This window comes from Athene noctua, chromosome 2 (assembly GCF_965140245.1).
Source record: "Athene noctua chromosome 2, bAthNoc1.hap1.1, whole genome shotgun sequence".
NCBI classification, from domain to species: Eukaryota; Metazoa; Chordata; class Aves; order Strigiformes; family Strigidae; genus Athene; species Athene noctua.
Genome location: NC_134038.1, coordinates 8,643,548 through 8,659,334, shown reverse-complemented (window position 1 = coordinate 8,659,334; position 15,787 = coordinate 8,643,548). Strand labels below are relative to the sequence as shown.

Below are 15,787 nucleotides of genomic sequence, written 5' to 3'. Positions count from 1 at the left end.
ATATATTATTATTCGGGTCTCTCTTCTTCTTTGACAAGACCAGAAAATTTGAAGATCCCAAGAGATATTAAGAAAAGGGTGGAAGTTTCTATTAAAAAATGGGGAAAACACTTGGCAAAATGATCAGAAACAAAGTAAGAAATTCAACTCTACCAAGCATTAAAATATTTTCAACACAGTTTAATATTTAATTTGGCCTTCTCCTCTTCTTCCCCACTTCCCCCCACCAACCACTAGAACTGAAGGGGTTCCACTCCCAAAAAGGCATCTGACTGCAGAGTCAATTGTTTGCCTTGGTTCACCTGCAAATCTACTTACGGGAGTACAACCTGAACCCATCTCCTTTGCTAGCACCCAGACACTGCCAGGAAAGAGTTACAGGTTGTGATAACGTATCAACCAGAAACAAAGCAACTAGGGGCACTGACCATCTTTTCAGAAGGATACAGGACTTCAGCTGGGATGAAATTTATAAACAAAACCAAAACCAGGCAGGAATATAACTTTTTATGCTACTAAACATGATAAAAACTACTACAATCGGATTTTCTCCCTGATATCGGTGGACTTAGCAGTGTTAGGTTTATGGTTAGAGTTGATGATCTTAAAGGTCTTTTCTGACCTAAATGATTCTATGATTCTATTCCATTAGCTCTTACACTTAATCTTAAATTTTTGATCCTCCCCAAACCCTTGCTGCCTTTACTTAGTTTATTTGTGCCAGCAATTTCTCTAATCGACCATGTGTCTAACTAGTTTTGACTTGGTGCAGTACAACTCTAGTTTTACAGAGACAGCAGTAACAAGCCATTGTTCTAGGCAGAATGAGATCGTTAGGATTCTAACACAGAGATGTAATGTAGAGAAATGGAGGCCTGGCATGACAGCCTTAAGAAGTAGAGAGGAGGGCAGGCAAGTGGGGCACAGACTTGGCACTGAAGAACCCACAGCTGTACACAAATCAGAAATCATTGGTCAAGAATGTGCAAATGTGTAGCTGGATAAAATCTGTTCTAGGGACAACAAACCCCAGTATTTAACATACATGAAAGGCAGTGTATACAACACATTTGCATTTAATCTGGAGGTAGAGACTAATGAAAAACATAAATGTGTGTAAGCAAACAGGTAACACTGGCCCCAAGTGGAAGGAGAGAGCAAGATGAAATCATCAAGATGAACATCATACTCCTCTCAGTAAAGAACTCCAGATGCTGACAACTTACTGAACTGAAACCCCCAACCCAATGCCAACACCAGAGGTAAACCACCCATCCTAGGCCTCAGAATAACAGCAGAAGGGTGACCACAGCACCAGACAAAGCAGTAAACATTAACAACTGTGTGTGCTACCACTTTACTTGTATTAATAATACTACTGAGACTTCTCCTGTATATAAGTACTCGTAACAATATTTTACTGGCTTTTAAAAAATAATAATTAGATCTAGATTAATGGTGATTCTCGAATTACACTGTTAATATTTCCATTATACTAATAAATTCTTGGCTTTACTTATATAGATAACGTGTACTTCCTTTGCCCATAAACAAGAATCTGAGCATAACAGTTTGTAACCTGTTTTATCTGTACTATCTTTTTCCCCAATTTTTTCTAGTGGGAGAATAATTTGCTGCCATTTACTCTTCAGTCTCTTTACCTACATCTTCTCAACCTTACCTTGAGTTCAACCTTGCAAAACTGTCATAGAAATTTACCAGTAGAATGATAGAAATTTATCATTCTTTTCAAAGATAGTGATACTTTACTTACAAAAGCAGACAAACAAGTGAAAATGATAAATGTATGCAACAATGAATAGTACAGGCAAGGTCAATCAAAACTTTGGTTCACCCACCCTTAGAAACCAAGAACAAAGGACACTGAATGAAGGGTAAAAGGTGGCCATTTCAGAATTAATATAAAGTAGTAATATTTATCGTATAACACTCAATAAACTGAGGAACACGCATCGCACAAAAGTGGTACCTATACATCAAGAAATTCCACATACCTAACAACAAAAGTGCAAAACGGTGTGGTAAGCATTAAAGACTTAAGGATATAGAATTTCATAAAGAATGGCAATCTCTCATTATTTATCCTCAAAGATAAATATAACCCCTCAGAAGTAAGCTCTGGATGACAAATTTCATAATTTTAATAGTTTTCCAGGAGATCATATATTGCCCATTATACTCAAAAGAATTAGGTATTTATGAAAAAAGATAGATTTTGTGTTCCAACCTAAAACAAGGTAACTTACCATTCTCAGAAGTGTATCTAAGGTTCTGTAATGCAGCTACAGCACCTTGACTGCCTTGAACATCTTCTCCAGCCTCCGTGATATGGAGATACTGAGTGGATGCTTCTTCAGAAACTTCAACAGTTAACTTGAAAACAAAACCCAGCCAAGGCATGAATAATCTCACTCTCATTTTAGCAATTTAGAGGACAATGGAAATTCTGAGTTTAAAGGAATGAGTTTTGAACAATAAATATTGTAACAAAGTTATAGAAATACCGGCTGAAGCAGAATTCAGGGAGAACGTTACATGGGAGTCAGGACATCATTCCATAGCATTCTTTCAGATTCTACTTCAAAAGTTGTTTTAAGCATGCTAAATTATCTTCATTTCATTTTTGTTGCATAGTTATTTTAGAACTAAGAATGGACTTCTATTGTATCAGGGTCTAGTGAAGACTTTTTAGGGGCAAAACTAGTTTAGAACATGGATATCCTTGCAGAATGGTAAAATGCCTCTGAACTTCGAAAATGGCATTTTGTTTTACAAGAATTTTTCTTTCCCTAACTATGTTTTTTCAAGACAAGATGTCAATATGTAGTCCTGCTCTGATGGGACTTGTTTATTTATAGCTCTTTCAGCAGCAGAGCCATGCTTGCATCCTGGATGTCCTCTTACTTCTTCAGGTTTGGACATCTACTGGGAGAGTGCACAGAGAACTGTTTGTGAAATGCATGTGGACACAAGACTTTGAAGGACTACATTTTAAAATGCTTGCCCTGTCTATCTTTGAATAACTGTCCATTTAGAACCGACTCTGATTTTTTTCAAGGACTTAACATTCTATCTGTGAATACTCAAAAACTGTTAAAGAACAACTGCAGGATGGCTCTCCAAATCAGGCATTAGATTTGTAACAGGGGCTAGACTGCCTGAAATTTAGCAGAACAGATCTTAAACTGTGGAGGTCAGCCAGCTGCAGTTGACTTCCAGTTTCTTCCTCTCACTGGACACCAACAGCCTGCTCAGGCAGTGGAAAAAAGACACTGCTAGCCAACTGTCATTTTTTAATAAAAGCATCTAGAGGGTTCTGTGGTTTTCACATAGCTTCTGCATCTACAGCCACCTCTGCTCTAGAAAGAGAAACAGTTTTCATTTTAGAACAAATTGCTATGCACATGTGTGAGAGACTGAAAGGTCACATGACTGTCTCAAAGCTTGCTCGTGTCTGTGCAAACCTCCAAGAGAAGCTGCTGCGGCCTGTGGATCGGTCTGGGGGATGCTGCCCAGAGAAGCAGGAGTGTATTGAAGGATGCACCCCCCCACTTCCTTGCGGTTGCATCGTCCAGACTCTTTACATAAGCCTCAAAGGGGCAGACATGGACTGAGCTGGCCCCATCCTGGAGCCGTTTGTGGCTCTATTGTACAGGCCAGACCCCATGCATGCATTGCCAATGAACTGACAAGAGGCAAATGTTCCTGTCCTTGAAGCCTGATGCAACAAAACCTGTTGGACCAGAGGAAAAAAACCTGAAGGCGAGCAGATATGCTGATCAGCTGGTGGGATGAACTTAAAAAGGCAGCAGAAATTCTTGCTCTTGTGCATATACAATCGAAGCCAGATCTGGGTGCATCCACCATTGAAGCCAGATACGTGTGCACCCACCAGTGAAGAAATTGCAGACTGAGGACCAATGGGACGCCGCTGGATCCACGGTGGTGACTATTCGCGCAGTCCTATCCCGCATCCTTGCTTTATTTCTGCCTTTTCCTTCTATTCTGTCCTATTGATACCCCTCTTCACTTCTTTAACAATAAAAACCTATTTTGGGTATACGGCATTTGACCTCATTTGTGTCTTAATCTTGCTCTTGGGATTGTATCGAAACCTCCCCTGACATTGGATCGGGACAGTATGACGGCAGATAAAAGCTTGAAAGGGTAAACTCTCTCAAGATAGCTGCCCTACCCCATTCCAAAACGAGAAAATTCAGGTTGTTGGTTTGTTTTGTCCTACTTCAGCTTCTTAGGTCTAATTTAATTTTTTAACGTCTCATATTAGTGATACTGTGATTTCCTATACACTGTGGAATGATGCTGAACACACAGAACAAATGATAAAAGACTTACTCTGTATAACAATACCATTTTTTTAGCTGTCAATTTACAAATTTGGTTTTCTAGGTTCTAACCTTTTCTGGACCAAGACATAAGCTCTTTTCATTAATTGCAAGTTTGCAGCTTTGCATATCTTGCGGTTAATACCAGTGAACATTTGGCATATAACAAAATGTAGCAAGTTTTTCAATTTCACGGGTTTTTGCTAAAACTTTCACCCTTCCTGCTGCAAATAGAGGACTAGAGGCCTAAACTGCAGAAATAAGCACTTACAAGGCTGTTAATCCTACCAGATATTAGAGCAGTCAAGCTTAACAGTTACAGCAATGTATGAATTCAAAAAGGAGATGAGATCACATATCTCCTGATCTTATGTAAAGTCAAGAACATGTTTCTGAATACTTCTTATACTTATCCTTATCGTTACTTTTTTCCCGAGAATTTTTTAAAATCTTAGGGCCAAAGACATGGCAACTTTGCTTTACCTCCCACTTGGTGTCCCCATCACGTTCTACCAGCTTCATTCCATGCTTGTTTTTAAGATGTCTGTTGAACTCCCATTTTGTACCATACACAAAGCTGCAAACAGGACATTTAATGCCACCTGTAAGGAAACACAAATAAATTGCTTGAGTTATTTTCATATAAATTATTTCTCAAGGTAGTAAGGACCCATTTGCTTTGACCCCATCTCAATCAAGCCACATAACTATAATTTAAAAGTTATTCCCTTAGCCATGTGTCCAACATGAAAAAAGAGAAAAAAAAAAAAAATTGCACTCTCACAATGCTTAAAGGGCAATTTGGGATAATGGTAATGGATTGAGTCTGGAACAACTCATGTATCTGGGAAGCTATAGCAATCCTGCTCCCTGCCTGCATGCCTCCCTTTGGTGGATGGGAAGTTGCAGAACTGCTGTTCCCAACTTTCTCCCCCTCTCCAACCCTCTCCCTGGGAAACCCCTATCACAGACCAGTTAGAAAGAAAGAGCAGGAACAGACAACTATTTGCATTAGTCTCAGATACAGCACCATATCTGCAGTTAGGTCCATGTAAGAAGTACAGGCTTAATCTCTCAGGAGATAGATGTTAAGGGAGACTGTTAACAGGGAGAACATAAACTGCAGGGTAAATAATAACTTATCTATTGGGTGAGATCTTGTACTGGCTTTGCTAACAGAAGCTGTTCTAGAAGTGGCATGTACATTAGAAAGTGAAAAGTTTTTTCCAGGAATGACAACGTATTAAGTTTGACCAATCCCACCCCATTTTTTTGCTTGGCCACACAAAAAAGCTGCAAACCTAGGGGATGCTTTAGTCTGTGCAGAATCATTTCCACAGACATGACTCTGTTTGAAATTCAAGTTTAGCAGCACCAGTGGAGACTAGTTCTAGTTTTCAGGTTAAATTTCTTTCAAGTCTGAGGGTCTCTATGACTTATGTTCTGCTTTAGGCTCACAAAAAACAAAGCTTAGCACATGTTTTAAATAATTCTGAACTAATGCTTTTGCCCTGTAAATACTCTTTTATTTTAAAACAGAAAGATCCTTAACGCCTATTTTTAATGCCTACTCCATTACATATCACTGCAGCTCCAAATCTAAATTGTATGTCTAGTCCAAAAACCTACAAGACTCAAGTTTCTGATAAGCTTTAACTCTTGGTTCTCTGGTGTTTTGCAAAGCCGTGGTGTGCCAGCCTTCAGGACACAATGCCATCCCATAGTGCACTGTACTCTTCCAGTAAGTGCTGAGATTCTGTTTAAGTGCTTATAAACAACACTGAGATCTTCATATTTAACATACACAGTAGTGGCATGATTTAATAATTTTTTTAAAATGTATCTTCTCTAAGACAGCTGTTCTAGTTCTGCCTAGAACAGTCATTGTTCTCATTCTGCCTAATGGCTTGTTACTGCTGTCTCTGTAAAACTAGAGTTGTACCGTGCCAAGTCAAAATAGTTAGACACATGGTCGATTAGAGAAATTGCTGGCACAAATAAACTAAGTAAAGGCAGCAAGGGTTTTGGGGAGGATCAAAAATTTGAGATTAAGTGTAAGAGCTAATGGAATAGAATCATAGAATCATTTAGGTCAGAAAAGACCTTTAAGATCATCAACTCTAACCATAAACCTAACACGGCAAAGTCCACCGATATCAGGGAGAAGAGAAAATCCGATTGTAGTAGTTTTTATCATGTTTAGTAGCATAAAAAGTTATATTCCTGCCTGGTTTTGGTTTTGTTTATAAATTTCATCCCAGCTGAAGTCCTGTATCCTTCTGAAAAGATGGTCAGTGCCCCTAGTTGCTTTGTTTCTGGTTGATACGTTATCACAACCTGTAACTCTTTCCTGGCAGTGTCTGGGTGCTAGCAAAGGAGATGGGTTCAGGTTGTACTCCCGTAAGTAGATTTGCAGGTGAACCAAGGCAAACAATTGACTCTGCAGTCAGATGCCTTTTTGGGAGTGGAACCCCTTCAGTTCTAGTGGTTGGTGGGGGGAAGTGGGGAAGAGGAGGAGAAGGCCAAATTAAATATTAAACTGTGTTGAAAATATTTTAATGCTTGGTAGAGTTGAATTTCTTACTTTGTTTCTGATCATTTTGCCAAGTGTTTTCCCCATTTTTTAATAGAAACTTCCACCCTTTTCTTAATATCTCTTGGGATCTTCAAATTTTCTGGTCTTGTCAAAGAAGAAGAGAGACCCGAATAATAATATATATAATTAATATATAATTTATAATATAAATTTATTTATAATTAATTAAAAATAATTCTTCTAAGATGACAATATTTCTAATTAGTATTTCCAAATTATTCATCTAACAGAGAACATTTATCTATTGAGGGTATTAATCCATGTTAAAATAACACTGAAATCGTGACACAGAGAAAGTCTGAGACTTAGACCTTTAAACTCGCAATAAATTGGAGAAATCATTAACTACATTAAGGAGTTTGAACCTATGTTAATTTTATATGACATTTCTTTGTGTCCTTTTTCTCAAAAAAACAGACATAATTTAAGAAGTAGATCTTTGTCAATAAATTTCCGGGCAGGAATGTATAGTAGAATTTTATGATTATTTTCACAGAGAGTGAAAGTTGTCAGGAGAACCTGCAGTTATTTTAAAGATGTAATATTTACTTGGTCCGTAAACAAACCTCTATTCTGTAGTTATGCTGGTGAAGGAAGAAATGTGCACTATGGGGAGCTTTGTTTAACTTTCCAAATATCTGAGCACTGCAAAGAATTATTTGTCTATAGCCACTCGTAGGAACAGGTACCTGAGATTGAATTCTGTTAATATGAAATTAAGGATCATATTGATAATGTTTTGAACAAATTAATCGTAGGAATCGTATGCTAGTTAGGTTCTCCTTCCCCTTTGGGAGTCAGTTCAATGCCCTTCTGAAACTAATTCTTTTCCACTGCAACAAAAACCTGTAAAGTTGTTGAGAAAGGAGGAGTAGTCTGAGAGTGAAAACATGAGAGTGAGACGAGAGGGAGCAGCCTTTGATTTTTTTCTGTGGTGGACATGCTTTGCCCCCCACTTTGGAGCATTGGGCAATGCTTAATGGGATGAAATTCAACAAGTGCAAATGCTGGGTTCTGCACCTAGGGTGCAGTGACACTGGGCACAAGTCTAAACTGGGAGAGGAGTGGCTGGAGAGCAGCCCTGCAGCAAGGGACCCGGGGGTGCCAGTGGGCAGCAGGCTCAGTGTGAGCCAGCAGTGTGCCCTGGCAGCCCAGAGAGCAAACCGCACCCTGGGGTGGGTCAAACACAGCGAAACCGCCTGGTCAAGAGAGGTGATGATCCTGCTGTACCCAGCGTTGGTGCGGCCTCACCTTGAACACTGGGTGCAGCGCTGGGCCCCACGGTGCAAGAAGGGTGTGAAGGTCCGTGAATGCATCCGGAGGAGGGCAACAAAGCTGGTGACAGGGCTGGAAGGGATGTCCTGTGAGGGGCGGCTGAGGGCTTTGGGCTTGTCTCGTTTGGAGAGAAGGAGGCTGAGGGGGAACCTCATTGCTCTCTCCAGCCTCCTGAGGAGGGGAAGGGGAGAGGGATGCGCTGAGCTCTTCTCCCTGGGATCCAGTGACAGGACATGTGGGAATGGATCAAAGCTGCACCAGGGAGGCTCAGACTGGACATTAGGAAGCGTTTCTTTACTGAGAGGGTGGTCAAACCCTGGAAGAGGCTTCCTAGAGAGGTGGTCCATGCCCCAAGCCTGTCAGTGTTTAAGAAGCATTTGGACAATGCCCTTAATGACATGCTTTAACTTTTGGTCAGCCCTGAAGTTGTTCAGGCAGTTGGACTAGATGATCACTGTAGGTCCTTTCCAACTGAAATAGTCTAGTCTGTTCTTTCCATCTCTGACTCTGTATCCTTCTGTCTCTTCCCTTCCTTACACAGCATTTATAGTTCCTGTGCTGCCACTAGTGCTGTGCCTGCTTTCCATGTGTTCACCTGCTGTATGGAGTTTTAGAACAGTAAAGGGGCTTCAAATCCATGTAGTAGGTGTGAAGTCAGTGCCTCTTCTCAGGACTCTGCCACGAACAAAGCCGTGTCAATAGGTGCACTTTTCTCACATGCAACCTCCTTTGCTCTTTGATGCATCACATGGATCTTACACATGGGCTCAAAATAAAACAAGACCTGCATATTTTTTATCACACTGTAGAAACATCAGTTTGTCTCAGTGTTTTGGTATCTCAGTGGGAAAAAAAAAAAACCAAAAAAAACCCCAACGTTGTTCCTTGTGGGAGACTTTAATTAATTAGGATTTGCATTTTGAGTTGATAAACATGAGTCCTATTGAAGTTAATGAAAATGTTCCTGATTTTGGAATCAGAAGATCTGTATCTGGGACACACAGCAGAAACAGATCCTCTGGACACACTATGCAGCATGACAAGGTATGTGTTTCTGAGCTGCTTGGGCCAGCAGTTGCAACTTGCTGTCTGGCTAGCCTCTGTCTAATGTTTCAATTTACCTCATTCATAGATCTGAAAAGCAATTTTGGAAAATTATTCATGTATTCATAAGAGGGAAGAAGACCCTTCAGACCTGATATTAAACAAGTCCTTTGAAACTGGAGGACTAGAGATGAAAAGGAAAAGATGGGAGAACCAGCAGGCAAAAGGGTTTGGGAAAAAAGCGAGAAGGGAAACTAACAAAGATTAATGTATGATAAAAGCTGTCTGTATCTATTCGTATTGTTTTCTGCTTGTTCTACATTACCCACTGAGCCCAGAGTGAATTGCCTCATACTTGCTCATCTTTTCTTCTCTGCTCTCAACTGGTTTTTGACTGCATTGCAGACTTTGCAAATAATCTTAATTGAAAATGTTGATACGAATGTAGACTGCTGGACTCTACTCAGGATTCCTAGAATAAATAAATGAATGATTCATAGAACAGAAGAGGGAACATGTTCATCTGAGTAAGTGCATTGCCAGGGGTAGAGAGCAGTATTTCATTTCTGGGCTTGTATCAGAAATCAGGATCAGCCAGGATCAGAGAAATGCTTAGGGGGTTGGGGAGATTTTTGTTTGCTTCAATAGAAGTCTGTGATCTGACATTTATTTTAGTATTTTAAAGTAATAGAGGAAAATAGATACTATAAGAATTAGATGTATTCTGCATAGGGGACAAGAGTATTACATACGCATTGCCCACTAGTTTTTTGCAAGACCTTACCTGCTTGCTCATTTGATAGCTTCCTTTCTTAGGTTCATTTGCTTTGTGCTGGGCAAGTCACATAAACTTTCTCCCAAAATTGTTTCTTTTCACTGATACTCCCTGCCATCCATTGTTCTGCTCATGTATTCCTACGCCCTCTGGGAGAGACATTTTCTGTTTGTGTTTGTGCAGCATCTTGTGCAGTACATACACGATGATCCAGTTGTGGTCTCTATATTCTATTATACTGCTATCATCACGTGCTTTCTTTTAACATAAAATAATAGTTGCCTTATGGAGATTTTGGGCCAATAAGTAAATTGTTTGGAGAGCACATGTCAGTGCCTTGATGGAAAATAGTTGTGGAGCTGTATATTTGTGTGCATTATTTTGTTGCAAACATCAGTTTTGGTATTGCAAGTAGATAAGGTGTGCAATTCATTTACTTTGTATGTTACCCATATACTTTAAAGAATTGTCTGGAAATTAATTTTCCTGAGCTTTCTTATCAAGTCACTGACATGGGGTTATATATTACCAGTTTCATTCTGTTCTTCCGTTATTTGTTCTTTAATTAAAGTCATAATGACAAAAGTTACAGCTTTAATTTATCAGGTGTATTATTATAATAGTTTCAGTATCAAAGAAATGTAGAGAAGTGTCCTCTCTTTCACAATGGCAGGTTTTTCCTAATACTGCACAGTGGTGTGAAAGGAATATCTAATTTCATTTTCTGTAACTGATAATATCTTTACCCTAATCTGAACAAAGGTATTTTCCTTTTGTGAACTTTTGAGTTTCCCTTAACAGGGAAACTGTTTCAGTTTTGTCTACAGATGGAGTACTGAGCATCTGCTATAATAGTGAAGTTTGGTGAAGACTTAAAATAGATGGAGAGCAAAGAGGAAAAATTGCATAGGAATAATAAGTGTCAGTGAAAACCCGAGCGACTGGGTGTAGTTATATTCTGTTTTCTCAAAATAAAAAAAATCTTTCTTTTTGCCTGGTAGACTACCATATGGTAGGTTTCCATTACTGTAAAACAGAATGCTTTGTCTAATCTCGTTATTCATAAAAGACTATGTGCAGTGGGGACTCGACTTATAAATAGTTTATGAGAGTATATTTGAAGCATTTGAACATGATGGGTAAGAGTCATAATTTGCCACGATAATGTGGAGTCAGTCATCCTGTGGCATAGTTCCTGAAGTGGCATAACACACTCTCCTAGCCATTAGATCTGTTAGAGTGAGTTCTGGTCATGGTTTATCATGTGCAGATTATTTTTTTTTTTTTCTGCTTTAGTCAATAGGAGAAAGAAAGAGAAATATTATTTGCATAATTACAAGCAGCTGAGATCTGGCATTTGACCAAATGACTTCCATAAGAAAAAGAAGTCAAAGCTGTTTAATCGAGTGTAGAAAATCGGGTGCCGATGATTTCACCGTGCTGGTTTTTACCTGTAATGCTGCATATTCAGACAGTTAACATAGTGTTAAATTCACTCTGTGCATCATTTTGTAGATAGACAGAAAACTTAGGTTTGCAGCTTTGTATGTTAACATAAACAGTAGAAACTCCAAAGCAAAGCTAGCTGGGTGAAGATGACATGACATTGTTAACTCTTCCTAGTTTGCTTTGATAATGAGCCAAAAAACTTTAATCAAGTTTTTTTAAAACTTTATTATTATTTTTATTTTTAAATTATTATTTTTAAAATTATTAAAATGATTTAAATGATTTTTAAACTATTATTTTTAAAAATAATAATTAGATCTAGATTAATGGTGATGCTTGAATTACACTGTTAATATTTCCATTATACTAAGAATTTCTTGGCTTTACTTATATAGATAACGTGTGCTTCATTGCCCATAAACAAGAATCTGAGCGTAACAGTTTGTAACCTGTTTTATCTGTACTATCTTTTTCCCCAATTTTTTCTCGTGGGAGAATAATTTGCTGCCATTTACTCTTCATTCTCTTTACCTACATCTTCTCAACCTTACCTTGAGTTCAACCTTGCAAAACTGTCATAGAAATTTATCAGTAGAATGATAGAAATTTATCATTCTTTTCAACAGATAGTGAAACTTTACTTACAAAAGCAGACAAACAAGTGAAAATGATAAATGTATGCAACAATGAATAGTACAGGCAAGGTCAATCAAAACTTTGGTTCACCCACCCTTAGAAACCAAGAACAAAGGACACTGAATGAAGGGTAAAAGGTGGCCATTTCAGAATTAATATAAAGTAGTAATATTTATCGTATAACACTCAATAAACTGAGGAACGCATATTGCACAGAAGTGGTACCTTTACATCAAGTTTGCTTCTGAAAAGAACCCAAGCCTTATATGGTGGAGATGTACCTTGTTGGATAAGTGCATCTGCTGCAGGTTCCCCAGAACCTATATTTACATACTCTTCATTAGGATGCTTTCTGTTGTAGTGCCTCTTCAATGAACCAGATATGTTGCAGGAGTAGTGGCAATGTGCACAACGGAAAGGCTAGAAGCAAAAAGGAAAACGTTAGACCATATTTCCTGACCTCTTCAGGATACAGGTCTAAGCTGCAATGTGTTGATCCTGAGAAACCATGTTCATTTCTGGTTTAGGTATCTTCCAGGGAGACTTTCTAAAATTCAATACAAATGGAAATTGTCACCAAACTTTACCTAAAATTTGGTACTTTTTATTATGGGCAAGACACCAAGTATTCTCAACATTGTAAGATCATTACCCACTTTTCGTAATTCAGTAAACTGTGTTTTCATAATTGATGATCACAGGTCTGACCACGTGGAGACTTTCTGCTACAAGAAAATGACTCAGCTGCCGTGAGCTTTGGTCTGAAAAGGGGGAGTAAGAGAACTAAAATAACTGAAGGTACAATACAGTTGTACAGCCAACCTAATTTAACAGATAACCGTACCTGACAGGGTTGACCTCTTCCCTTTCATTTACTTCTCTCTCCAACATGCTCCCAACTGCTTCCCTTTCACTGGCACTTGCATTCATGTGACCATTTGGTGAGCTAAGTTTTGGGAACTAAATTAATTAATTTTTTAGAACATACATCTCCCTTAAACTGACAGGGAAAGAAGGAAAACAAGAGTTTTTGCCTTAAGTTGGCCTTTGAGAATAACTTTCTGATTGAGATATGTCACAGTTACAGGAAGCTTGACATAACTATTAGGGTCCTGAAAAAGAATACAGACATTGATCCAAGTCCTTGGGGAAAATTCAAGTACCTCAGAATGGGATGTAAAATGTTTTCATGCACAGCAACCAGGCCCACCTAAACCTAGTCAGCAGAAAATGGTTGGTACAGAAATATTTATTAAGAAGCTGAATTTAAAGCAGGGAAATGTCTGCAGTCAGGGTCCATTGACCAGAATATTCCCCGCAAGCTTGTTGCTCATGACCTTTCTTCAGACTCTAAACAGCAAAAATAAGGCAGAAAAGTGGTGTTCAGATTCCCTTAACCTTAAAAATCAGAAGGTAGTGTAACATTCAGCTATTTATTTTTTCAGAGGGTGTACTCTCCTTTTCTATTGCTGAAACTCTGTTTTGTTCAAGAAAATAATCCAGACAGACTGCTGTGTTCTTGTAACACTGTCTATGTACTTGCATGTCCTGTATGTTACCTACTGTTGGATAGCAGGATTGCAAATTCACAGAGCTTGGAAATATGATGAATTAAATTATTATTAGGTTGAATAACTACTGACATTCGTCTGAGTTTGATATGCATGCAAACAACTGTCCCAGAAGAAGGCAACCCATTACTAACAGATAATTTTTGAACTCCCTTTGACAAATACTCTTGATTGACATATTTCAGTGTTTTGCAGTTCTCTTCATAATGCATTGAGTAGCCACACTTATATGCAGGCTGACAGAGGACTGAAAAGAGGTGCTGAGTCAACAGTTCTAAAGCTGATCCCAAGGTCAGAACCAGCCGTATTTCAAGAACTGTATTATGAGTACATTCATCCTGTTAGCTGTTAAAAACCAAAAATTATGTATTTCTATTTACAAAAAATCCTTTTAAGAAGGTAAATCCACAGCAAAACTACATACTTAAGAAAGAAAAATTACTTGTTCAAAGCATATCATCTCTTTAGATGAATTGCTTAATTTTCTTACATGTCTTGTCTTCCAAAATTTAAACCATGAATCAAAAGACTGTCTTCCTTTCTGCTTTAAAGAGTTACATAGCATTGGTATTTATTAAGAATGGCTGAAGTGTACTCTTTATAAAGGAAAACTATTTGTTGTATAATGAAAGATGTTGCATATGGAAATAGTATGAAGTTTTCAATAAGAAACAGTCTCATGGCTAAGATAAAGTGTTACATTAAAATGAACATTTTCATACATACAAAATACTGGATTTTTCTGGAAAATAAACTAGTATGTTTTCTATTTCCTGACTATAACATTTCACAATTATAGCTAGACATATCACGCTGAGATCCATGTGAAATTTAAGAATAAAACTATACTACAGTTTATTAAAATAAACCCTAACTCTAATCTAAACACTTCATAGAAACATTAACAATCTTCAAAAATCTTTGCAAGACACGTTTCACATAAATGGGATGTTTTAAAATTAAATCTCTTCAATTTTCTTCAAGTACATGAAGTCATTTATAGTACATTAGACTGTCAAACTTTCAGAAAAAATTAAGGTGCTCAATGAACAGCGATGTATAGGATTTGCTTTCCTATTCCCTAGGACATTTTAAGGTACATATTAGATTAGTTCTCTCAAGAACTCACGGTCAAATAAAACAATAATTTTTGTTTTATATTGCAACAAACATATATTTTTGGCAGGTAAAGATACTAATTACAAATTGTCCATGAGCAAAATAACCCTACCTTCAAGGTCTGAATATAAAGTCAAAATTCCCCAAATATTAAAATATTAAGATGCCAGAATTGCCAACAAAAAGGAAAGTGTGCCAGTTTTAAAACTGTTGTCTGACATTCCATGTATTTCTAAATGACTGATCAGTAAGCATGATTTATATATTTTCTTACCTTGAAAGAGACATGTTGTTCCATGTGCCGTAGGAGCTGTGGTTTTTGTGCAGCTGTATAGTCACACACTGTACATTTAAACTGCTTTCCTGAAATGGGAATAGAAAACGGAGTAACTTTTTTCTGTTTAAGTTCAGAAAACTACTGATTGTATTTTCTCATAAAGATGATTTTGAAATGGTAAGAATGAACAATGAACAACAGTAGAAGTCTGGCACTTGAGCTGAGATCAGAGTAAAGAAGAAAAAAGGTTTGAGTGTCATCTTTAAATTATAAGCATTAAACAGTCTAGATGCTCCTGGGATAGATACTTGGGAAAGAAGAAAAAGAATCATTATACTACACCTTAAAGGAAAGAACGAAATCAGTTATTTACAACTGCAGGCACAGTTATTTTTCTATTTGCAAAGCAGATTTGGAAATCCTTAAAACACAGGTGTTTGGTCATGTTCACATGTTTTTACCTACTTCTGTCCCAAGTACTGAATTGCTATGATTCAAATACATTCAAATTTTCTTGGTGCTACTTTAAGTTTCACAGAGGAGACATTATACTTGAAACTTCTTTACATGCCTGTGAGCTTTCTAGTCAGGCATCGATACCGAAGGTATATTAACTCTCCAACCTGAAACAGCAACAATAAAATTGAGGAGAACTAAACAATAACTGGAATTTCAACT

General features: G+C 37.8%; 1 protein-coding gene across 2 annotated transcripts in view; it reads right to left on the bottom strand.

Annotated features, from left to right (window-relative positions):
* The window catches only part of ZFAT (zinc finger and AT-hook domain containing), a 106,391-nt gene that overhangs the window by 28,184 nt on the left and 62,420 nt on the right, over nt 1-15,787 (bottom strand). For both annotated transcript variants that reach the window (XM_074898396.1, XM_074898397.1), the window contains exons 11-14: nt 15,107-15,195; nt 12,424-12,562; nt 4,851-4,969; nt 2,268-2,394 (exon numbers count right to left, since the gene is read on the bottom strand). In XM_074898396.1, the coding sequence (XP_074754497.1) occupies nt 2,268-2,394; nt 4,851-4,969; nt 12,424-12,562; nt 15,107-15,195 (474 nt within the window). The remainder of the gene's footprint in view (nt 1-2,267; nt 2,395-4,850; nt 4,970-12,423; nt 12,563-15,106; nt 15,196-15,787) is intronic.